The 24,857-nt window shown below is 35.6% G+C and overlaps 1 protein-coding gene across 3 annotated transcripts; it reads left to right on the top strand.

Annotated features, from left to right (window-relative positions):
• The first annotated feature begins 11,105 nt into the window (after positions 1-11,105).
• LOC148197058 (TMV resistance protein N-like) lies at positions 11,106-15,260 on the top strand. 3 transcript variants are annotated; one of them, XM_088092712.1, is made up of 5 exons: positions 11,106-11,681; positions 12,129-13,245; positions 13,343-13,615; positions 13,710-14,504; positions 14,589-15,260. In XM_088092712.1, the coding sequence occupies exons 1-5, from the start codon at positions 11,173-11,175 to the stop codon at positions 15,057-15,059; spliced, it is 3,165 nt and encodes a 1,054-aa protein (XP_087948838.1). In that variant the 5' UTR covers positions 11,106-11,172; the 3' UTR covers positions 15,060-15,260. The 3 variants fall into 3 exon arrangements, with proteins under 3 accessions (XP_087948838.1, XP_087948839.1, XP_087948837.1); XM_088092713.1 differs by having other exon boundaries at positions 12,129-13,276; positions 13,362-13,615; XM_088092711.1 differs by having other exon boundaries at positions 13,710-15,260.
• The last annotated feature ends 9,597 nt before the right edge of the window (positions 15,261-24,857 follow it).

Below are 24,857 nucleotides of genomic sequence, written 5' to 3'. Positions count from 1 at the left end.
TTGTACAGAAACTTGTACTGGAGGAGTCAGCTGTGGTAACCTAGGTGACCATAGTCAAAATTTTTAATTTTTTGGCATAAATCCATTGGTTTTCACTTGATTTTAGTGTTTAAGTGTGAGTAGAGGCTGAAAAGTCATATTTGGGCACCCCATGATTGAGGAAAGGAACAATGTTTATGAGATGAACAACTTAGATGAAGTCTTGAAACTTCTGCACCCAAAAATACACTTGTAATCGTTTACAAATTCTTGGTAAACGATTACACGAACAAAATCCAAGATTTGTACATAAACTTGTACTGGAGGAGTCACAACCTAGGTGACCATAGTCAAAATTTTTAATTTTTTGACATAAATCCGATGGTTTTCACTTGATTTTAATGTTTAAGTGTGAGTAAAATCTGGAAAGTCATGTTTGGGCACCCATGATTGAGGAAAGGAACAATTTTAATGAGATGAACAACTTAGATGAAGTCTTGAAACTTCTGCACCAAAAAATACACCTGTAATCGTTTACAGATGCTTGGTAAACGATTACACGAACAAAATCCAGGATTTGTACAGAAACTTGTACTGGAGGAGTCAGATGTGGTAACCTAGGTGACCATAGTCAAAATTTTTAATTTTTTGGCATAAATCCATTGGTTTTCACTTGATTTTAGTGTTTAAGTGTGAGTAGAGGCTGGAAAGTCATGTTTGGGCACCCCATGATTGAGGAAAGGAACAATGTTTATGAGATGAACAACTTAGATGAAGTCTTGAAACTTCTGCACCCAAAAATACACTTGTAATCATTTACAAATATTTGGTAAACGATTACACGAACAAAATTCAGGATTTGTACAGAAACTTGTACCGGAGGAGTCAGTTGTGGTAACCTAGGTGACCATAGTCAAAATTTTTAATTTTTTGGCATAAATCCCATGGTTTTCACTTGATTTTGTTGTTAAGTGTGAGTATAGGGTGAGAAGTGATGTTTTGGCACCCCATGATGGAGGAAAGAAACAATGTTTATGAGATGAGCAACTTGGGTGAGATAAGATGTTGTCAACTTTGACCTTTGCTGGCTATTTTACTGATAACTTTTCCCACCGACCTCTAAATGATGTGATTCTTTTTTTATTAGAAACTAGACTCAAAAATCTTTCCAATGACTACTAATTTGTAATTTTTGGACATCTGAGTTGGTACAGTTTATTCTTTCAAGTTAGCGTTTCATATATTCTTGCCAACTCTGACCTTTGCTTGTTCTTTTGTTCATAACTTTCTCCACCGAACTCCAAATGAGTTGATTATTGTTTTGTTGGAATCTATACTCAAAGACCTTTCAAATTATGTCATGGTAATCAAGTTTAGGCCCTTTTTGTCATTGTAATCGATTACAAGGACCCTGTAAACGATTACCATAGTGTTTTTTCTGCAGATTAGCTCTGCACTTGTCCAACTTGGTCCCCTAAGTAAGAATGGCTTCTTCTCCACTTCTTGGGGTCACCTCCCATCACTTTCCACTCTCTACCAGCACTGAAACACCAACACCAAGTAAATACAAGTGGACTTGTGCCTAAAAGTAACAATTTTTGCCAATGATCACCCATGACACCACAGTTGACTACTTCAGTTCAACTTTCTATACAAAACAGTGATTTCTCTCGTGTAATCGTTTACCAGGCCACTGTAAACGATTACAACAGTGTTTTTTTTTGTAGATTAGCCATGCACTTCTCCAACTTGGTCCCTTCAGTAAGAACGGCTTCTTCCCCACTTCTTGGGGTCACCTCCCATCACCTACCACTCTCTACCACCAGTCAAACACCAACACCAAGTAAATACAAGTGGACTTGTGCTTTAAATTAACAGTTTTTGCCAATGATCACCTAGGACACCACAACTGACTACTTTAGTTCAACTTTCTGTACAAAATAGTGATTTCTCTCGTGTAATCGTTTACGAGGCCACTGTAAACGATTACGACAATGTTTTTTCTACAGATTAGCTCTGCACTTGTCCAACTTGGTCCCCTCAGTAAGAATGACTTCTTCCCCACTTCTTGGGGTCACCAAACATAACCTCCCAACCAGTAATGACCCTTAAATTCACTTGTATGGTTTTTTGGTCAACAAATTCCACAACTTATATTCATTTCTGAAACCATTGCCTACATTTTAAATACTTATTAATATTCTGCGTTCTTTTTTCAATATAACACCTTTATTCATTATAACACACATAACGTAAAAAGAATTAAATTCATGACACCCAAAGCGCCACCAGACTTCGAATCAGAAAAAAGATACAAGAATAGGGTTAGAACGACAGAGAAGATAGAGGTTAGATCGAGAAAGAAGATAAAAGGGATGAAAGAAGTGTAGAGGTGAGAGCGAAAAAACGAAAACCGCGAAACCAAAAATGTTAAACTTGTAAACTTTTCTTCCAATTTTGCTCTTAGTCTGATAACCTCTCTCTATTTTCTTTTTATTAAATTTGACCAATGCAAAGACGCCACCTGACGTTGTCAAATTGTTGGCAAAAATTCGTTGTCGACATATCATTTTCCTTTACGGTATTCTCACATATTTGATGGATGACTTTCAAGTATGTGAGTATTTACATCCATTAATTAAGAAACTTCGTATCACATGTAGTTTTGAATGAATTCATAAAAAATGGTTAGTTAAATTTTTAAAGGAAATAAATAAAATAGGTTTTCGAGTTCTGTTTATTTTTTTGTTTAAGATAATTAAATATAATTTCTAATTTAAATATATTAAATTAATCAAAGATAAATATTTGTTCTAGACCAATTGAATTATCAGTCGTGGGTAAGTTATGCTTACGATGGGTTAAAAAAATCGTGTTCCATATATATTATGTACATATTTTTCATTCTATGTACAATAGGAACTCCCTCTGAGTGTAACAAGGAGCTCCCTGCTCGTCAACATATATAGTATAGAAAGATAAGTTTCAATTTCTATTTGCAAAGACTGAGGGTTCAATTCACCAAGTATTTTTGGTATTCAAGCGATAATGGATTATCTTTCTTGACTTAAACATGCACTATAATCTTAACTAAGTAAATAAGCTAACAAAACTGAATTATGGCCACGAATATATCAGCACACACAACCAGAAGATCACCTGCCAAACCTAATTTTAAAAAACGTCAGAGTTGACTAATTACAATAACAAACATGATCATCAAAGTAAAGCAAAAGTTAATCTCCCCTATCCACAGAACAGGAAAAAAAATATATCACAGCCACCAACTCAACCAGATGAAAATTTGTAAACCCAAAAAAGTTCATCACAGTATTTCATTCTGTTCATTATGACTTCTCTATAATAAAATGGATCTATTTCTTAAAGGCAAAGTTAGAAGTCTTCGGAATATTCAAGAAATTTAATATCCTTGTTAAGAAGCAAAGTGAAAAACAGATGAAAATACTTAGAGGTGATCGTGGCAAGGAGTACACATATTGTGAGTTTGAAAAATTCTACGAAGATGAAGGCATAGAGCGACAACTTACAGTCGAATATAGTCCACAACAAAATGAAGTGTTAGAGAGAAAGAATCACACAGTTATGGAGATGGAAAGTTCAATGCTAAAAGAGAAAAGTATGTCTAACACTTTTTGGACTGAAGTAGTCTACACTACAATTCTAAAAAGATGTCCAACTAAGGCTTATATATCTCGATTAATCACCTCATAACTGTTGGGTCTATCGAGGAGGAGGTTCACCGGGGAGACACAAACACCAAGGACATCTGAGCCCAACCATATAAGGGATTGACATCACTCTCTACCCAAAATCTTAAGGCAATGGGTTAATGGGTCTTTCACCTTTATATACGGCTCTACTTTCTCATTTCTATCCAACGTCAGATTTTGACTCACACTTGGATTCCTAACAATCTCCCCCTCAAGGGTGAGTCCCTTCCTTATAGGTACACTCTCCCTCCAACGGAAGCATTCACAAACCAACCACGAGTCGCCCTTTCCAACCGTCGTTCATCTTAACGGAACTCGCTTTACCTGAATACCCTTTGTTAGGAAGACTTTCGATATAGGGATCATTATACTCATTCGAGCCGGTCATCAAGACAAATCATCGGCTCTGATACCATTGTTAGGAAAATCTCACCATACACAACTTTAGAAAAATATGAGAGTGTGTCTATCATGATATTTTCCTAATAATAACAATCATCATTATCATCAATAAAATCATTTATAACATTCACAATAACACAGTATTGTAAAAGGAAAATCCTTTTATATATAGGTATAGATAAAGAAGAGTAAAAACAAATAAAAATTAAAAATAATATATTTGTAGGAAATTTTATTTAAAAAGTTATTTAAAATTTTATAGAATAAATTTTAATTGATTTGAAAGAGGAGCTAAATTAAAAAATTATGTGAGATTAAATAAATCTTATTTTGAAAATTCTTTTTTGGAATGTATTCCACGTGTTTTGAAAATTCAATTTCAGAAATTTGATTCTAAACATTCTCTTCCGGAAATTTCAATTCGAAAATTAAAAAAAAGTTGTTTCGAAAAGTTTTTGAAGTATATATTCTGAAAGTCATAAGGTAAAATGATCATTTTAAAAATTTGTGGAGATACAAGTAAGCAAGAACAATCTTGGCTATAGAATTTGTGATGAATCTCAAGAAAAAAAAAATTCCTTCATGTTTTCATAGAAAACCGACCAGTTAAAATCCTAAAACAATCTTAACGTCTCTTTAGAAACCCATACTAGACAAGCATGAGTCACTGTAGATCTTGCTCAGTTACCCACCCATACCCGTATTTTTTCACTTCAAACTTAGCAAATTCGTGGTCCCTAAATGGCACTCTCAAGTCAGGTGTATTAAATTTGCCCCGAAATATCCATTGTTTACGGTCGAACTGTTGACGAGAGTAATAAAATAGCCACATATAATCTGAGTGGTGCACTGATAGATCCCTTCTCAAATGAATTCTTGTTCTGTAAAAATGTGTTGTTGGATTACCTGAAATACCTTCACTGAGTATTGCACAGCACACAACACCAGCCCAATTATTGTCATGCACAAAAGGAGAGGCATCTATGATTATTGAATTGTCCATGCTCACAAGCTCATTGTTGAACCACATTGGTATTTCACTTCCAAGGATGATACTTCCAAGACTTAGGAATGAAAGGGATGTAAAACGTTTCGACTTGTACCACGACTGAGTTATGTTATGCGTTAGAAGTTGTTTTTCAATACCAAAAGAGATTAAAAGAAGGAAAGTGTAAGGAAGAAACATGCCCACCTGAAGAATTTGTAGCATCCATGAAACACTCATGCTAGTGCACCGTTCCCTCTCAACTATTTCTGGGCAGTTGAACATCCTTAATCCTGTCGTGTCATCCTCCTCTATCCCAACTAGTTCTTCAAGTCTATGCTCTATCCCAACTAGTTCATCCTTTGGAAGACTAAAAATTTTGGGACCCAAAGTATTTATTACGTTTGAACAATTTCTTCAATTTGTACATATTGTGGCCTGAAATTTTAAATGAAATGAAGGAAAATCACCCAATAGAACAAAAAAGAGTATATGCATTTATAGAACAAAATAATATATAATGCAAAAGATTTTAACTTTCAAACTATCATTTGCATGTTTTCTACTAAACCCTTTGTTTTTACATAATGGCACAAGATAAATCATGACTACCATGGAGAAAGTCCTAGAACCCATCAAAATGTACTATAATTAGTCTACAAACAAAACAACTTTAAAGATGCAGAATGTGTTAGATAAACTTAAATCAGTACGGAGGTTTTTGTAATTTAGGTTGAGTAGTATTATCGTGTTGACTCATTCAGCTGACATATCAATAAAGGTAGATTTGTCATCAAATTGATACCTTCTATCATTCAAAACTTCTCGAGAATTAACACATTACTTTCTGTAAGCTATCCCTCCCAAACTCATACCACTAACACACAACAACCACTCTTTTTTACTTTTCCTAAAGGAAAATGTTTCTTCAACAACGCAAATTTGACAACAATTTCACAACGACATGTGTCGTTCTGTCATTTGTTGTTTTAAATGATTTTTTTAGAAAGTTTAATTTTGTTTTCGAGGGTGTTTTTGAAAAAAAAATGCTGAAACCTGTTGGCGCCTTTCACAAAGTGAAATTCATCCCTACGAAACTCTCTCACCAGTTTTTCGTTCTCCATTCAAAACTCTCGCTCCACCAAAGAAATGCTCTTTGTCCACCGCTGTGAAAATCGTTCTTGGGTCCACCGTTCTATCTAGACGAAGTCGTGTGTGTCGGTCCGCCATTGAAGTGCTGGGAGGAAGTCTCGCTTGGGTCCACCGTTGGTGTCATTTGTCGAAAAGTTTCATTTTTTCGCCGTTGTCCTTCGTCGGTTGGGTGCGGTGGTCACTTTGTTAGCAGCGATTTTCGTCTTTTATCCAAAGGTATTGTTTATTCGCACACTGTATCACGCTTCGTTCCTGTGGTTTTTTGGTTTGTCAATGGTTTCTTCCTTTCTTTGTACTCTGCATCGTGCAATGAATGTGGTTACCCATTTTCCCCTTCCAACTTGCAAACTCTTTCTATGAATATTTCACTTTACATGTCTTTAAAGTTTCTTTTAGGTTCAAGATCTTCACATGCATAGGCTAGCTCATAGACTTTCTCTTCAAATAATGTGTCATTAACAGCAAAAATGTAGAGTCTAGTTGTTCCCTTGAGTAGTTCATGACTTAACTTCTCTTCCCTCACTTTAATTTCTCCAAGTTCTTAGTGCATGTGCCTTATTATACAAATGTAGGTAAAATTATGAATTTATAAATATTACATTATCGTTGTCTTCATATTGTTTCTAAATTCCAAAATGTTCATTTCATGAGGACTTGGTTGCGTTTAGGAAGAAGTATATATGTGATTGGATCCTAGATGAGGACAACGTCCGAAGATTTCAAACGCTGCAACATTTTGGATTACTATAGCATTAGAAATGTGTTCTTGGTTTAGATTCTTATTTTATAGCAAATGAATAGACATTGTACATAATTATACTATTAAATTTTTTTACAGAATTGTACAAAATTATAGCAAATGAATACAACTAAACTATTCTTGATTAATTATTCTTCATATTCATTTTCTTTGTCTGTGTTTTTGGTTGAGTAAGTTTAATCATTAACTTGTTGGGTCAAAATTGATGTGTCCTTGTACTGATGAGGAGTTGGACTGAAACAATAGGTTTACTAAATTGGTTGTTTTTTATTACCTGGAAGTTCTATTTTTGGAAGACAATTGTTCCCAGTTATGTGCGTGTGTAATCGATTACGAGTAGCCTGTAATCGCTTACCAGTGGAAAATCACGAATTTGTACCGAAAGTGTAGCGCCACTCCCCTGCTGTGGAAGAAGAGCTCCCCATTGAGGGGTTGGACCTAATTTGGTGAAATTTATTGCAAGATCTTCACTTGGTTGGTTGATTTTTATGACCAAGGATGTGCGGATGTACTTAGTAGTGGTTGAAAGGACTTAGGGTATCGACAAAATTGGTTGCTTATGATTGCATCCAAGTGGTGTTGTGAGGAAGAGGAAGATAGGCAGTTATGTGCATGTGTAATCGATTACGAGTAGCTAGTAGAAGATCGAGCATTATGCGTGTGTAATTGATTACGAGTAGCTTTCTGTGCGCCATTTCTCCAAAGCTTTGTCATGTTTTTTCCTTGGAAGAGGGAGTTCCCTCATCATTCAATTGGGTTCTTTATTCCAATTTTTCATATGGATGAGTGAGTTTCATGGTCATGGGCGGTTTTTATTGCACCAATGGACACGTTAGGCCATTGAATTGTTGAAAAAAAAGGTCGTTTATGTGCTTTCATATAAGCTAGATGAGATCCATCACATTTTTAACATATATTCAATGGCCTAATGTGTTCATTGGTGCAGGGAACACATCCATTAACAGGGAACTCAGTCACCCATTCACAAGAAATGCAAAAAGTCACAAACAAGAGCAATAATCACCATGGGGAGTAGTGTTCATCTAATTGGAGAGTACAGTTGAATTTTTTGTACAAGTGACCCTTTTTCCTCTTGTAATCAATTACAAGACCCCTGTAATTGATTACTAGAAGAAAAAGGGTCATTTGTACAGAAACTTCAACTGTACTCCCCAACTAGATGAACATTACTCCCCAGGGTTATTTTTATGTCCTTATGGGTGATTTTTTCCAGTTTTTGCATGGATGTCTCATGTTGCTAATCATTTATGGTGTCAAATGCATCAAAACACAATTTACCCCACACAATTGTGGACAAAGTAGTTCATATAGGTGTTTAAACCAAGGTAGGTGAAGTCCATATAAGTGTTTGGCTTGTGCTAGTAGAATCACATCACACCTTAATTATACTACTATTTTACCTTGAATTATGGACATTTTATAAAGAAATAAAATAAATTATAATAATATAAGAAACATGAGACAATAACTTGAAAGTAAACTCGTTTGGGAAGCTTAGAAAAACGTTGTTTTTGGGAAATTAACTACATCTACTAAAGTGGTCTAAAAATTATGATTTAGTTATCATTTGAAAGATCTTTGAGTCTACATTCCAACAAAACAAGAATCAACTCATTTGGAGTTCGGTGAAGAAAGTTGAGCAAAACAACCAGCAAAGGTCAGAGGTGGTAGAAATATATAAAATGTTAACTTTAAGGAATTAACTGCACCTACTCAGACGTCCCAAAATTATAAATTAGTAGTCATTGGAAAGAATTTTTAGTCTACTTTCTAATAAAAAAAGAATCACATCATTTGGAGGTCTGTGGAAAAAGTTATGATTAAAATAGTCAGCAAAGGTCAAAGTTGACAGCATGTTATCTTATACGTATATCTTTCCCTCTGGTTGACAGATCTATTATTTATTGAAAATGTCTTTTAAAATTTGTGCATTGTAACAACATTAGATGACATATTTCTTAATTAATAAAATGAAAAATTTTCCTGAGACTCCGAGAAGGGGTGTTACAACAATGGTCATGCACCTCACCTCAGTTGGAGAAAACCACCTAAATGGACATTTTTTTTTAAGAAACAAATGACCTAACCTCATTATTGGTGCAGGGAGCACACCCAATAACATTGAAATCACTCACCCATCTCAAAAAATGAAAAATTCAACAAAAATAGAGCATGGGGAGTAGTGTTCATCTAGCTGGGGATTACAGTTGAAGTTTCTGTACAAATGACCCTTTTTCCTCTGGTAATCGATTACAAGACTCATGTAATCGATTACCAGAGGAAAAATGGTCATTTGTACAGAAACTTCAACTGTACTCCCCACCTGGATGAATAACACTCCCCAACTCTGTTTTTCTGACCTTTGCTACTTGTTTTGTTCTTAACTTTCTCTACCGAACTCCAAATGACTTGATTCTTGTTTTGTTGGAATATAGACTCAAAGAGCTTTCGAATGACTACTAACTCATAAATTTTAGACCACTGTACTAGGTGAAATTAATTTCCCCAAAATAACGTTTTTCTAAGCTTCATAAATGAGTTTCATTTCAAGGTATTGTTTCATGTTTGTTATTTTAGATGGCTGAGAGAGTTTAATGGTCATGAGTTGTTTAGTGCACCAATGTATGATGAACTGTTATGTATGTTTTCTAATACTGTTATGTACTTTTTTAATTTCAAAACTTGTGGTTTGATGAACTATTGTTACATTTTCCTATTAATGTATGTGGTTTTTAATATTGTTATAATTTTTCACTACTCAATACCCTTCATTATTCCTTTTTTATTTGTTTAATATTGAAGTATTTCAACTTGAAGTATTCCAATAATGATCCATCCAGAAAACCTTCAAAACATAGTCAAAAGGACTCCAAAATAACCCTAGGGAGTGCTTAAGTCAGGCTTGGGTAGTTCTTGTCAACTTTCAGTACAAAAGGGAAATTTTTCCCTGGTAAGCGATTACACGGTCCCAGTAATCGATTACAAGTGCATCTGTCCTATGTTAATGGTGCAGGACCTCACCTCTCAATGAAGGATGAACAAATTGCAGAAAAAAATATATTTTTGGTTACAAATAACCAACAAAACCCACCAAAATGATCAACAAAAGCCAAAAGTAAAAGCCCAACCCCAAAATACGAATACAGAAAAGGAAAAAAGTACATACCTTGTTTGAAGATCCTATGTCAGCGGACGAACCCATTGCACAAAAAAAGCTCAGAACTTCGACACAATCGACACCAAAGGAGACACTTTGAACAAACCAACGACGGAGATCAGTGAACGTAGATAGTCGAAATCACGAACTTGACAGAGAAAGAGAGACTTCGAATGGGGTCAGCGACGACGGAGATTGCTGAGCGTCGAGAGAGATTGTTAAACGTCGAGAGAGAAATGCACAAAATGGAGAGAGAGAATTTCAAATGGAACTCATGAAAACCCTAAAATTGAGAGAAGAGAGAAAGTGTTGAACGAAGAAGGGTGCTTTCGGAATAATGAAATCTGGAACCCTAATCCCTTTTTCAAATCAGATTTCTTAAAAAAAATTTTTCAAAATGGTCCAATACAACGCTGACACGTGTCGTTGTAAAAATGTTGTCAAATTTGCGTTGTTAACCTATCGTAATCCTAATGTAAAACATAGATTGTTGAATAAAAATCTGAAATGATAAATGTTGGAAGTTGAGACTTTTCAACTCTCCCTCAATATTCATACTAGCTTTTGTTAAAGAGTCATAAATGTGAACCTGACTAATAAAAGGCTATGTGAGAGAAGCTTCAAGGAAAAAAAGCAAAATCATAGATAGGCTGGAAATGAATCATACTAAATAGGATCCTGATATTTTAACAATAAATTTTAACAATTTTTTGATAATGGGCCACATGTCATTGCTTTATTGGTTTGTTTGAATTTGTTTTCAGAAAAATATTTGAAATCAACCCATCATAAATCACCGTATTGTCAAAAAAATTGTTAAAAAAAGAGTTGTTAAAAAAGAGTTGTTAAAAAAGACGTTTCCTACTAAATATATATACAAAAATAGAGTTGGAGTCTCCCACAAAGACTGGGTGGATTTATATGTCTTCAGTGTTTGCTTTCCACTTTCACAGTAATTCTCTCTCAACAACTTTACCTTTCAGTAATGTCTTCTAAGGCCATCGTCCAATACACCGCTTCTTCATCTCATGCAATTAACAGATACGATGTATTTGTGAGCTTCCGTGGTGAAGACACACGCAAGAACTTCACTGGTTTTCTCTTTCAAGCTCTCCGTAGAAAAGCCATCCATGCCTTCAAAGATGATCAAGATCTCAAAAAAGGTGAATCCATAGCACCCGAGCTCCTCCATGCCATTCAAACCTCTCGACTTTTCATTGTTGTCTTCTCAAAGAACTATGCTTCCTCCACCTGGTGCTTGCGTGAACTGGCAGAGATACGTAACTGCGTTCAAACTTCGCCAAGACCTGTTATTCCTGTCTTTTATGACGTTGATCCTTCGGTGGTGCGCAAACAAAGTGAATGTTATGAGAAAGCATTTGCAGAACACGAAAAGAGATTCAGAGAAGACAAAGCAAAGATGGAGGAAGCTGAGAGATGGAGAGAAGCTCTCACAGAAGTGGCCAATCTCTCTGGTTGGGATATTCGAAATAAGTTAGTAATCCTCTCTCGTTTCAAGATTGATCACAATTATATATTTATTATGCAGAGAGTTATATAACCCTTTCTATGTCCTGTTGTTTTCTGAAATATTCATTATCCCTTTCTATACTAGAGTTCAGAGATGTTAGGAATTTAGGAAAAGTAGAAAACAGTGGTTGATGTGTGTTAATGGTATGAGTTTGGGAGGAGGTTTAGCAATGTAAAGATAGCTTATAGAAGGTAATGTATTAATTCTTGAAAAGTTTTGGATGATAGAAGGTATCAATTTGATGACAAATCTAGCTTTATTGATATGTCAGCTGAATGAGTCAACCCGACAATGACTCACCCTAAAATGCATATACTCTTTTTTGCATTATATATTATTTTTCTCTATAAATGCATATACTCTTTTTTGTTCTATTGGGTGATTTTCCTTGATTGCATTTAAAATTTCAGGCCACAATATGTACAAATTGAAGAAATTGTTCAAAACGTAATAAATACTTTGGGTCCCAAAATTTGTAGTCTTCCAAAGGATGAACTAGTTGGGATAGAGCATAGACTAGAAGAACTAGTTGGGATAGAGGGTAGACTTCAATCAGTTAATAATGTTCGAGTTGTTGGAATCAGTGGGATGGGTGGTATAGGAAAGACTACACTTGCTCGAGCTTTATACGAAAGAATCTATCATCAATATGATTTTCATTGTTTTATTGATGATGTAAGCAAAATATATCGAGATTCAAGTTCATTAGGAGTACAAAAGCAGGTACTTTCTCAGTCTCTAAATGAGAAAAATCTAGAGATTTCAAATTCTTCTGAGGGAACATGTTTGATATGGTCTAGGCTGCACAATGTTAGGGCACTTGTAGTTCTGGACAATGTTGATGAAGTTGAACAACTAAGGATGTTTACAGGGAAGAGAGACATTTTGTTGCGTGAATGTTTAGTTGGAGGGAGTATAATCATCGTAGTTTCTAGGGATGAACATATATTGAGGACTCATGGAGTAGATGACATTTATCAAGTCCAGCCGTTGAATAACGAAAATGCTATGCAGCTGTTTTGTAGAAATGCTTTCAAAGTTAATGATATTTTGAGTGATTATGAAAAGTTGGCATGGGATGTACTATCTTATGCTGAGGGCCATCCCTTGGCAATTGAAGTAATTGGGTCATCTTTGTTTGGTCGAAATGTGTCACAATGGGAAAGTGCATTGGCAAGGCTAAAAGAAAAGAAAAGTAAAAATATTATGGATGTTTTGCGTATAAGTTTTGATCAGCTGGATGAAGAAGACAAAGAAATATTTTTGGATATTGCATGTGCCCTATGCCATTATGATGAGGAATATGTGAAGGAAGTTCTAAACTTTCGTGGATTTCATCCTGAATATGGTCTACAAGTTCTGCATGACAAATCACTAATATTAAAAGAGGATAGGTGTATTTATATGCACAACTTGTTGATGGACTTGGGTAGGTATATTGTCAAAGAAGAATCTCCTAAGGAACCCCTAAAGAGGAGTAGGTTGTGGGATTACCAAGATTTTGCCAAAGCTATGTCAAACAATCAGGTAAAATTAATTGATTCAATTATAATTTTATGTTGCCATTTTTTTAGAGTATGAAAATCCTTCGAAAAATATAAAAATTTTATTTCTTTGTACGTAGACAACTGAAATTCTTGAAGTCGTAGCTGTTAATTCATTTGCAAGTTCTAAAACTGTGAGGGTAGATGGTCTATCGAAAATTAGACAACTTAAGTTTCTTAGACTTGGGAACATGAACTGTTCAGGAAGTCTCAGTCATCTTTCAAGTGAACTAGGATATCTTATTTGGCACAATTATCCTTTTGAGTGTTTGCCTCAAAGTTTTCAGCCACACAAACTAGTTATGTTAAAATTGAGAGGAAGCAGTATTCAACGACTATGGAGTGGCACAAAGGTGATGTATATTAAATTTATATTTCTAAAAAAAAAATTAAAGAAAACCTAAGCGTCATTATTAATTTGGCTCTTGCTTTTGCTAATCGTTGTAGGTGCTACCTAATTTGAAGCTTTTGGATCTCTCTGACTCCGAAGAATTAGTTGAGATGCCCGATGTTGCAGAGGCCCTAAATCTTAAAGAAATAGTTCTTGAAGGATGCATACGGCTCCGAAAACTTAGTCCATCGATTGGTCTTCTGAGCAAGCTTACTATTTTGAATTTGAAAAACTGTGAAAACTTAGTAAGCTTACCTAATAGCATATTGGGCCTGAATTCTCTTGAATATCTGACTGTCTATGGTTGTTCAAATCTGTTTAATGAGTTATTAGATGAAGCAAGTAACACAGAGCATTTGAAGAAGCTTTGTTCAGTTAAAGGTCCTATTCATTCCCACTCAATATTCCCTTTAATAAAAAAAGCACGAAGAGAGTCAGTTAGTTGTCTGTTACCCTCCTCTCCTACTCTCCCTTGTTTGCGTGAACTCGATCTAAGATTCTGTAACTTAGTTAAAATCCCTGATGCCATTGGAAAGTTAAGTTGCTTAGAAAAGTTAAATTTGAAGGGAAACAATTTTGTTACATTGCCTAACCTCAAGGACCTTTTCAGACTGTATTATTTAAACTTACAGCACTGCAAGCGATTGAAATACTTGCCTGACCTCCCTTCACGAACTCACTTGCCCTTAAATCTTTACTCGTATCCGATGCAATATTTTGAAGGCTTCATCTATAAGGTGCCAAACGAAGATGAATGTATGGCTGGATTAATGATGTTCAACTGCCCAGAAATAGTTGAGAGGGAACGGTGCACTAGCATGACTTTTTCATGGATGCTACAAATGGTTCAGGTGTGCATGTTTCTTCCTTACACTTTCCTTCTTTTAATCTCTTTTGGTGTTGAAAAACAACTACTAACGCATAACAAAACTCAGTCATGGTACAACTCGGAATGTCTTACATCCCTTCCATCCCTCAAAAGTCTTGGAAGTATTATCCCTGGAAGTGAAATACCAATGTGGTTCAACAATGAGCTTGTGAGCATGGACAATTCAATAATCATAGATGTCTCTCCTTTTGTGTATGACAATAATTGGGTTGGTGTTGTGTGCTGTGCAATACTCAGTGAAGATCTTTACAGAACAAGAATTCTTGAGGATTCGAGAAGGGATCTATATGTGGAGCACTCAGATCATATGTGCCTATTTTATTACTCTCGTCAACAGTTCTGCCATGAACAAGGCATATTTCGGGGCAAACTTAATACACATGACTTGAGTTTGACATTTAGATTATATGACGTGGTAGTACTTTGTGCAAACATGAAGGATAGGGACGTGGGATTTTATGATTTTGAAGTGAAAAAATACGGGTATCGGTGGGTTAAAAAGCAGGATCTACAGTGACTCATGGTTGAAATTTGGCAGCAAGTTTTACGCAATACCTTTAGAAGACACAAAATTTTATGAGTTGAAGACACATGAACTCAAACTACTTAATGTTCTACAAATTTTGAATGTGCAAAGTTAACATTAAATAAACTGCTTACTTCTACTATCGTATATATATGTTGAGAATCATTATTGATTCTTTTACTGTTATATGAACCGAAGTCCATTTCTTCTTTAAGTTTTAGTTTCTGTTCTTTTTCCCTAACTGTTTTCTGTTTACAAGAGCTCTATAAATAGAGCTCTCCTTTTACGTCTTCATATATATGAAAATACAGTGATTACAAACAATAATAAGAGAAGAAAGAAAGGATTAGTTTTACTTACTTGTTACTTCATTCTCTCCATTTTTCTCTCCTGCATCCTAGCCGTTTGACGCCACCGGACCACCGTGCTGCCATCGTCTTCTTCGGTCTCCTGGGAAGAAACCTCTGGAACCTCTGATCTCTCTCTTCCCTTCGCACAGAGTTATCTGCCACGTCCACGCTTTGCTTTTTCCTGATGGCTTTAATCACGTTGCGGGCCAAGAGCTGTTGGGCCATTCCACTATTCACAATTGATTGGGCCACGGTTTAATATGGTATCAGAGCTACTCTGCTTCCGCTACCCCCACTGATTTTCTTGAAATTTTCTGGGTTTGTTCTTTCAGTCTTTAACTTCCATGGAACTAGCAGATTTCAACAACCCTTCCAGTCCTTATTACTTACACCCGGGAGAGAACCCAGGTCTAACCCTCATCACTCAAACTTTAAGTGAAAATAACTATTCATCCTGGAGCAGAAGCATGAGAAGAGCTTTGCTGTCCAAGAACAAGATTAAATTCATTGATGGGTCAATAAAGAAACCCCAAAAGGATGACATCCTATATGATGCATGGGAAAGGTGCAACATGATGATATTGTCTTGGGTAACAAAAACTCTTTCACCACAAATAGCCGAGAGTGTCATATATGTGGAAGATGCAAAAGAATTATGGGATGAGCTAAAAGAAAGATTTTCCAAGGGTGATCATTTCAAAATTTCAGACTTACTCCAAGACATACATTCCATTAGACAGGGAGAAAGAGGAGTGAGTCAATTTTTTACTGACTTAAAGATTCTTTGGGAAGAATTGGAGTTCTTGAGACCCATACCCACCTGTACTTGCAAGATTCCTTGCAGTTGTGATCTTTCAAGAACCTTCTTGAAATACAGAGAGATGGAGCACGTGATATGCTTTCTAAAGGGATTGAATGAATCCTACAATACAGTGAGGACACAGATCCTGTTAATGGATCCCCTCCCAAACATCAATCGGGTATTTTCCCTCATTATACAGCAAGAGAGACAGGAAAAGCATGGGTCTGCCGATGCTAAAGTTTTGGCCAGCACTGCTGACAAAAACAGTCAATGGAAAGGACAAGGAAGGGGCTATGGGTCCCGTGGTCAAGGAAGAGGAAGAGGAAAAAATCCCAATTATGGCAAACAGTGTTCCTATTGCAACAAAATGAATCACACTGTGGATGAGTGCTACTCTAAACATGGGTATCCACCTTGGTACAAGAAAGGAGAAGGGAGTCAAGACAGAAAAAATGAATGGAGCTCTGCCCATGCTTGCCAGAATACCACTGAATCCGAAGGAGCTCAGAAAACACAGATTACAAATAAGGACAACATATTTGGCTCTATTACTGCAGAACAGATGCAGAAACTACTCAGAATGATAGACAAAGAAGATGAGTCCACTCACAAAGTTAATCAAATTCAGAGGAACGATATTGCAAACAAGCAAGGTAACTCTTCCTGGATAATTGATACTGGTGCCACAGACCATGTGACACATGATAAAATGAATTTTATGACATACCATGAAATTAAACCTATTTCTATAAGATTGCCTAACAATACTACTCTCATTGCTAGACATGCTGGTACTGTGAAATTCTCTGAGGACCTCATCATTTTTAATGTTTTACATATTCCTGAGTTCTATTTCAATTTGATCTCAGTTCAAAGTCTTATTAAAGACTTGAATTGTAGTCTAACTTTCTCATCTAAGACTTGCCAGATAAAGGAGAACCACACTTCGAAGATGATTGGATATGCTAATTCTTGGAGAGGGCTCTATTATCTGCAGGGTTTCCCTAAACTGGATCAGGAAAATATTTCCAGGAATGTTCTTTCTTTCAATAAAACTGATGTAAACCTATGGCACTATAGGCTAGGCCATCCAGGGGACAGGGTCATGAAACAAATATGCGAGAACTTTCCCTATGTTAGTTTAGGCTATAATACTGTTTGTGATACCTGTCACTATGCTAAACAAAGAAAACTGTCATTTCAAAAGAGTACTTCTACTACTGCTGAATGCTTTGATATTGTGCACTGTGATATATGGGGTCCTTTTAACACTATCTCTGTTCATGGGCATAAATATTTTCTCACTATTGTTGATGATTACAGTAGACACACTTGGATTTTTTTGATGAATAATAAGGGTCAAACTAGAGATTTATTGCAAAGCTTTGTCATTAAAATTAAAAACCAATTCAACAAAGGGATTAAGACCATTAGGTCTGATAATGGTCCTGAATTTAAATGTGTGGATTTCTACAAACTACATGGTATTAACCATCAAAGAAGTTGTGTTGAGACTCCTGAGCAAAACTCTGTTGTTGAAAGGAAACACCAACACATTTTAAACGTTACCCGTGGCCTGCTTTTTCAGTCTAATGTACCCAATGCATACTGGTCCTATGCGGTCAGTCATGCAGTTTATCTTGTAAATAGGCTACCTACTCCCACTCTTAATAACAAAACCCCCCATGATCTGCTTTATAATTCACCTCCTACTTATTTAAACCTCAAAATTTTTGGATGTTTGTGTTTTGCTTCCACTCTTGAACAAAACAGAGGTAAACTTGACCCAAGAGCTCGAAAGGCCATTTTCCTGGGCTACAAAACTGGTGTGAAAGGTTACCTTGTGCTTGACATAAGCACCAAGGAACTACTTATAAGCAGGAACGTTATCTTCCATGAAGATGTTTTTCCTTACAAATATGTACAGGACAACAATCCAAATGCAGATAGTGGAAGGGACAGAGTTGATTCACTCACTGATTTTTTTAAAGACCACATCTACACTGGTGATGGCATGCATAATGGAGCAGCTGACCAGGAAGCAACACAATCAATCACTGCTGATGCAGACAGCAGTGACAATGCAGGAGACAGTCAGGAAATGCAAGCGTACAGAAGGTCTAACAGGCCTAGAAAGACCCCTGACTACCTAAAGGATTACATCCACCAGGTCAATCAATCCCTATCTGTGAAAAATAGCCTTAAAACCCCTTACCCGATATCTAATCTGTTGTGCTGTGATAATCTTTCAGAACAGCATCAAAAGTACACCATGGCTGTCACTGGATGCAAGGAACCTAGGTCTTACAGTGAGGCAAAAGGAATAAATGAGTGGGTAGAGGCCATGCAACGAGAGATCAAAGCTCTGCAGGATAATAACACATGGGTTCTAACAGAGCTACCCCCAGAAAAGACTGCTATTGGATGTAAGTGGGTGTATAAGACGAAATATAAAGCGGATGGTAGCATTGAGAGATTCAAGGCTCGCTTAGTGGCAAAGGGCTACACACAACAGGAGGGAATTGATTATCTTGACACTTTTTCTCCTGTTGCAAAACTCACCACGGTTAGACTACTCATTGCTCTAGCTGCCTCAAACAATTGGTTTCTACATCAACTAGATGTGGATAATGCTTTCCTCCATGGAGATCTTAATGAGGAAGTGTACATGGAGCCGCCTCCAGGTTTGACTAACTACAATAAAGGGCAGGTTTGCAAACTAACAAAGTCTCTGTATGGCTTGAAGCAAGCCAGCAGGCAGTGGTTTGAAAAACTGTCTTCCTTTCTAATATCTGTTAACTACACTCAGTCTAAATCAGATCACTCCTTATTCACTAAAACAACCCCTACAGGTTTCACTGCTCTACTTGTGTATGTAGATGACATTGTTTTGACAGGAAATTCTATGATGGAAATCGACTCCATAAAGGAACTCCTAAACAAGAAATTCCGCATAAAGAATCTTGGAGAACTCAAGTATTTTTTAGGATTGGAAGTGGCTAGATCAAAGAAAGGCATTCATTTGTGCCAAAGGAAGTATGCTTTGGACATACTGGAAGAGACAGGAATGTTGGGATGCAAGCCCTCCTCCACTCCTTTCTTAAGTGATACAACTTCATTATACAAAATGGACAGCTACCTGGATGATCCAGGCCCCTATAAAAGATTAATAGGGAAGTTACTCTATCTCACAAATACTAGACCTGACTTATGCTTTTCTGTTAATTTGCTTAGTCAGTTCATGCAATCACCCACTGACTACCATTATCGTGCTATTCAGCACATTCTTAGGTACATTAAATCTAAGCCTTCTGAAGGGCTATTTTTTGCTGCTGACTCTCCTATGCAACTGAAAGGCTTCAGTGACTCTGACTGGGCTACTTGCCCTAATACCAGAAGATCCACTACAGGGTTCTGCATTTTCCTAGGATCCTCTCTCATTTCATGGAAATCTAAGAAGCAGAAGACTGTTTCCAGATCTTCCACAGAAGCTGAATACAGGGCACTTGCAGCCACTGTATGTGAAATACAGTGGCTTTGCTACCTCTTACAGGACCTCAAAATTGAAGTATCAGGGATCCCTGCCTTATACTGCGACAACAAATCCGCAAGACACATAGCTCACAACCAGAGCTTTCACGAACGCACCAAGCATATTGAGCTTGACTGCCATGTTGTTCGTGAGAAAATCCAGGAACGTCTTCTCACCCTTCTTCCAGTGAGATCCGATGAGCAGCTTGCTGATGTCTTCACCAAATTCCCTCACCGCGTCAAGTTCAAGTCTATTATTCCCAAACTTGGACTTGTGACCATACACCGTCCAGTTTGAGGGGAGGCTGTTGAGAATCATTATTGATTCTTTTACTGTTATATGAACCGAAGTCCATTTCTTCTTTAAGTTTTAGTTTCTGTTCTTTTTCCCTAACTGTTTTCTGTTTACAAGAGCTCTATAAATAGAGCTCTCCTTTTACGTCTTCATATATATGAAAATACAGTGATTACAAACAATAATAAGAGAAGAAAGAAAGGATTAGTTTTACTTACTTGTTACTTCATTCTCTCCATTTTTCTCTCCTGCATCCTAGCCGTTTGACGCCACCGGACCACCGTGCTGCCATCGTCTTCTTCGGTCTCCTGGGAAGAAACCTCTGGAACCTCTGATCTCTCTCTTCCCTTCGCACAGAGTTATCTGCCACGTCCACGCTTTGCTTTTTCCCTGATGGCTTTAATCACGTTGCGGGCCAAGAGCTGTTGGGCCATTCCACTATTCACAATTGATTGGGCCACGGTTTAATAATATATAACAGAGAAATGAAAAATAGAGGAAGAAAAAGTCTTTGTTATTTTTATGGAGTCCTTGTATTTCTTTTTTCTACTTTCTAGTTTTACAATGCATTTCAATTTTTGTTCCAGAAAGCTATTTCCCTGTGCTACAATATGCAGGGGAGTTACTGATTTTAAACATTTCAAGATCAACCAACATGCTACCCTTATATTTAAATGACTACGTTAAAGAGAGGCTGAATTGAAATTTCTAAATATTTTCGTAAAACATAGAATTATATTTTAATTAAACCAGTCCACTACTGGATTTGGTTTTGATTGTTCTCGTTTCGAAAATCAAATAAATATCAATCTTCTTAAGTATTACAAAAATACACTTCTGACATAAACGGATATTTTAGGATTAAGCTAGCTGAGCTTGTCTTCAAATAAATACAATTAAGAAACATAAAATAGCAAAAATGGATTTTTAAAATAATAAATGATAAAAAGAAATAAAACAAATATAAAAAATAGGTTTATTCTCAAATTCTTCTATAATTGAATTTTTTATTGATTATATATGATTATTTTCATTTATTCTATAAATAGAGACCTCAAATTAAACAAATAAGTTTCATTTAATTAATTAAGGCTCTTATTCATTCTAAACATTTTAATTAATTAAGACTCTCATGAAGTTGAAGTTATGTCGAATGTTTTCCACATTTCCAGTTTTAAAATAAATATTGACTTCAATTAAATAACCCTAAATAATAATGTGTTTAAAGAAAAGGTTAAATATCCATAAATGATATAAAGGTGTACCAATATGTTATTTATTGACACTTTTAAAAATAAACCTTTAAGATATATAAAATAAAAATAATTTATCTATCTAAAATAAATATTAAGGATTATAAATTAGGAATTGAAATTTTAGAAAAATGAAAATTAAAAAAGAAAATATATAGAGTAGAATCAAAATTCATAAACACTATACAATTATTTAATTTTTACATGAAAGACTAACAAAATAGATTATAAGGACTAAAATCAAAAGTCATTAGTTTTGCAAAGACCAAAAGTGTTACCAATGTGAATCATTGTTGCTTTGAAGTAATTTTGATGATGATACAAAGAAGACTTGAAGACTTGAAGAACCTTTTGTAAATGTTAAAAATATTCAATGTAGAAACAATTTGTATAGGAATCATTTTACTTTTGTAAGTACTCAGACTAAAACCCCACAAAAATGGTATTTTTAGAAGTGGTGATAGTCTAAAAGTAGTGAGACTCGATAATTTTAATATTAAACGGTTTTATTATAAATATTTTGATTATAAACGAGTTTCATTATTTTAAAACGTACCATCTTTCTAGAAAAGTTCTCTACCTTTTCTCTAAGGCCGTGTTCGCATGAACATATTTTACTGTTAATGTGGATTTGCGAGCAATGAATCTAAACCACAGAGTTGTTCATTTTTGTGGATTTGCGACGAGGAGATTTGCTGGATACCTCCTTTTTGTATCACGCTGTGATGAGAAGATCTGCGATGAATTGAAGGCAAGTGGCTTTTTTACCCTTAACACATGATAATACCAGCTGAGAACATGCAACCAATTCGATTTTGTAACTGGATAATCGATTCCAGGAATGGTTAATAAATATTAATACAGAAGCTATTTGCGTGAAGCAGGAAAAGGCGTTGAAGATGGAGAAGCAAAGCGTGAAGGGTTGCGTATTCGGTTCCAGAAGTTGAGATGTGGAAGGTGTATTCGGTCATGGGGTGTGCGTATTCGGATACGTTGCAGAGTAAGAAGAAAGCTGGGTGTTGTATTCGATTCCGCTTGCTTGTATTCGGTTCCAAGCGTTGGTTCAGCGGGTGTATTCGGTTCCAGGCGCTGCTTTATTCGGTTCCAACACGCTTCGAAGCAGGGTGGGTGGTGGCTTCTGATGGTGGAATGATTTCAACTCTGCCATTCTGTACTTCACTGTGGAAGAGCTGCTCCGGGATTTTATCGGAGGAGAGTTCATCTAAGTGGTGCAGGTTAAGGGAGAGAGCATCATTCGGGTTGGGTTCTGCAAGGGCTTCGGCTTCGGGCCATGAGAGGATGGGTGGGTGGGGGAGAGAGTGGAGAGTAAGGTTTGGGTTTGGAGTTAGAATGGGAGGGTTGCGGCGGCTGAGAGAGAGGGCGAGGGTGAGAGACAGGAAGAGAAGGCCATTTGTGGTTTTCTTTTTACTTTTTAAAATTTATTTTAATATATAATTACAGTACATATACAATTTTTTTACTTTTTATTTTAATAATTACAGTACATATATTATTTTTTTACTTTTTAAAAATTTATTTTAATAATTAATTTTTTTTTCCTTTTATAAATATTTTTACAATTAAATATAACATCAACAATTATCATTTTATATTGCAACGATACTTCACTGAAGCAAGGTCATCATGAACTATTACAAATATATTTGTATGTTATTATGTTGGCACTTTTTTTAGGTCATGTAATATTATAATTTCGTTTAATTATATGTTTGTTTAAAATTAATCAATCTCACTTCCGTAACAAATAAATTGATACTACTTGGTAGTAAATTATATTACAAACAAATACTACATTTAAAAATAAATTCATTTTACCACATTATAATTTTTATAATTTTTAAAAATTAATTTTAAAAATTATTTATAATTTTGGTCTCTTTATAAACATTTTTACAATTAAATATAACATTAATAAATAACATTTTATATTACTTTAATAACTAGGGATATTTTGGTAATCTTCAATTTCTACCAATTAAACTAATTTTTTAAATCAGTCACATCAATCAAATCCTACACTAATTCTCACAAATTTTAATTCCAAATCCACTCTCAATTACTCACCAATCCACTCAAAAAAACAACAAAAAAATTACCCTCAAATCCACTCAAATTCATTCAAATCATCTCCCCCAAATCACTACAAAAGAACAAAGCCTAAGAGTTCTAACTCCTAAGTCATTTATTTGACGATCAGGAGGTACCTAATCGACCACGATAACGAGGTCTACGTTTCTACCTGATTAGTTTCTTCAATAGAGCAAGTAAGTTTCGACTCATTTTTCTCCCTTTCGTTCATAAATCTGTTTTAGAGTAATATTGTTCTGTTGCATGTGTAATCATGCATCTCCTACATGTTCTTGATTCATCTAGAGTTCTAAGAACTCTGTCCGTTTCCAATTTGGTGTTTCGTAGGTTCGTCTAGGTATTTCTTGCGGTTCAAGTAATTGGCAGAGCGTTTTTAGAGTTTGACAATTGGTTTAGAGGTAAGTGAAGCTAGATAATTACTTTTAATTTAAGTATGTGGTGTAAGTTTGATAGTATATGAGCATCAAACTATTTGAATGAAAATCTTGATTGATGTTAGTGATAATTGAGTTAATTGGATAATATTGATGTTTTGTATAATGATGGGTGTTGTATAACATGTTGAATTTGTGATATGCATGTTGGTGATGTTGAATTTGATGTTGATAAAGTGAATTATGTTGATTGAATTGTTGGAAGAGAAAGGGTTAGTCTTGGTTGTAAGTTAATTGGGCTAAAATGGAGGTTTAAGGTGTTGTAATAATGTTAGATTATTGCAAAATAAAACGTTGGACTGCAACGGTCAAATTATTTATGGCTTTTATTGTCTTTTATTAATTTTATTCTTCCCTAGCTCTATAAATAGAGAGCTCTTCCCTCATTCCAAAACACATCCCAAGTCAGTCTTCTCTCCTTCTCCTTTCTTATTTTCCTCTTCTAAAATTATTCTGGGTTTATTTTATACTCTTTTTTAGAGATCCTTGCTAGTTCTGAGATCCTCAGAGATATTCTGGGAAGTTCCTGTAGTATCCTGGGGGACTTGCACAATACACCGCGGATAATTCCTTAAAGACAGTGAATCTACACGCCTCAGGAAATACTGCTCGTGATTTTGTCAGCTTTTATACAACAATCTTAAGGACTTATGGCTGACATCAACAACTCAATCCCAGAGGATCAAAACTTTGTTTTCAGAACTCAGACAATGTTTGCGAAATCCATAACTTCCAGAGGCTGCCAAGGTGCTTGCAGCAACGATGGCTTCTGATCGCATTTGTAAGAACCGCGGATGAGGACAAAGAAGATGAGGTACTTGAGTAAATTTTCGTATACTTTACCTACAAAGGGAAAAGCACAACCAGGTATTTTCTCGTTTACCAATTTTAAAAAATATTTTTAAAATTGTGGGGGTGTAGGTAATTTTACTTAATTACTCGAAAAAATAAATTTTGGCTTTTCACTTAATGATATTGATAGTATTCTAAATTTGAAAATGGTGATTGTGTCATT

Source organism: Vigna umbellata, chromosome 6, assembly GCF_029865625.1.
Source record: "Vigna umbellata cultivar VRB3 chromosome 6, Vumbellata_1.0, whole genome shotgun sequence".
Classification (NCBI taxonomy): Eukaryota; Viridiplantae; Streptophyta; class Magnoliopsida; order Fabales; family Fabaceae; genus Vigna; species Vigna umbellata.
This window is presented reverse-complemented; position numbering and strand designations above follow the sequence as displayed.

Coding starts and splice junctions, on each gene's coding strand:
- LOC148197058 (XM_088092711.1), top strand. CDS start 11,173: ATGTCTTCTAAGGCCATCGTCCAATACACCGCTTCTTCATCTCATGCA. Junction 13,246..13,342: donor AAGCTATGTCAAACAATCAG/GTAAAATTAATT, acceptor CTTTGTACGTAG/ACAACTGAAATTCTTGAAGT. Junction 13,616..13,709: donor GACTATGGAGTGGCACAAAG/GTGATGTATATT, acceptor TAATCGTTGTAG/GTGCTACCTAATTTGAAGCT.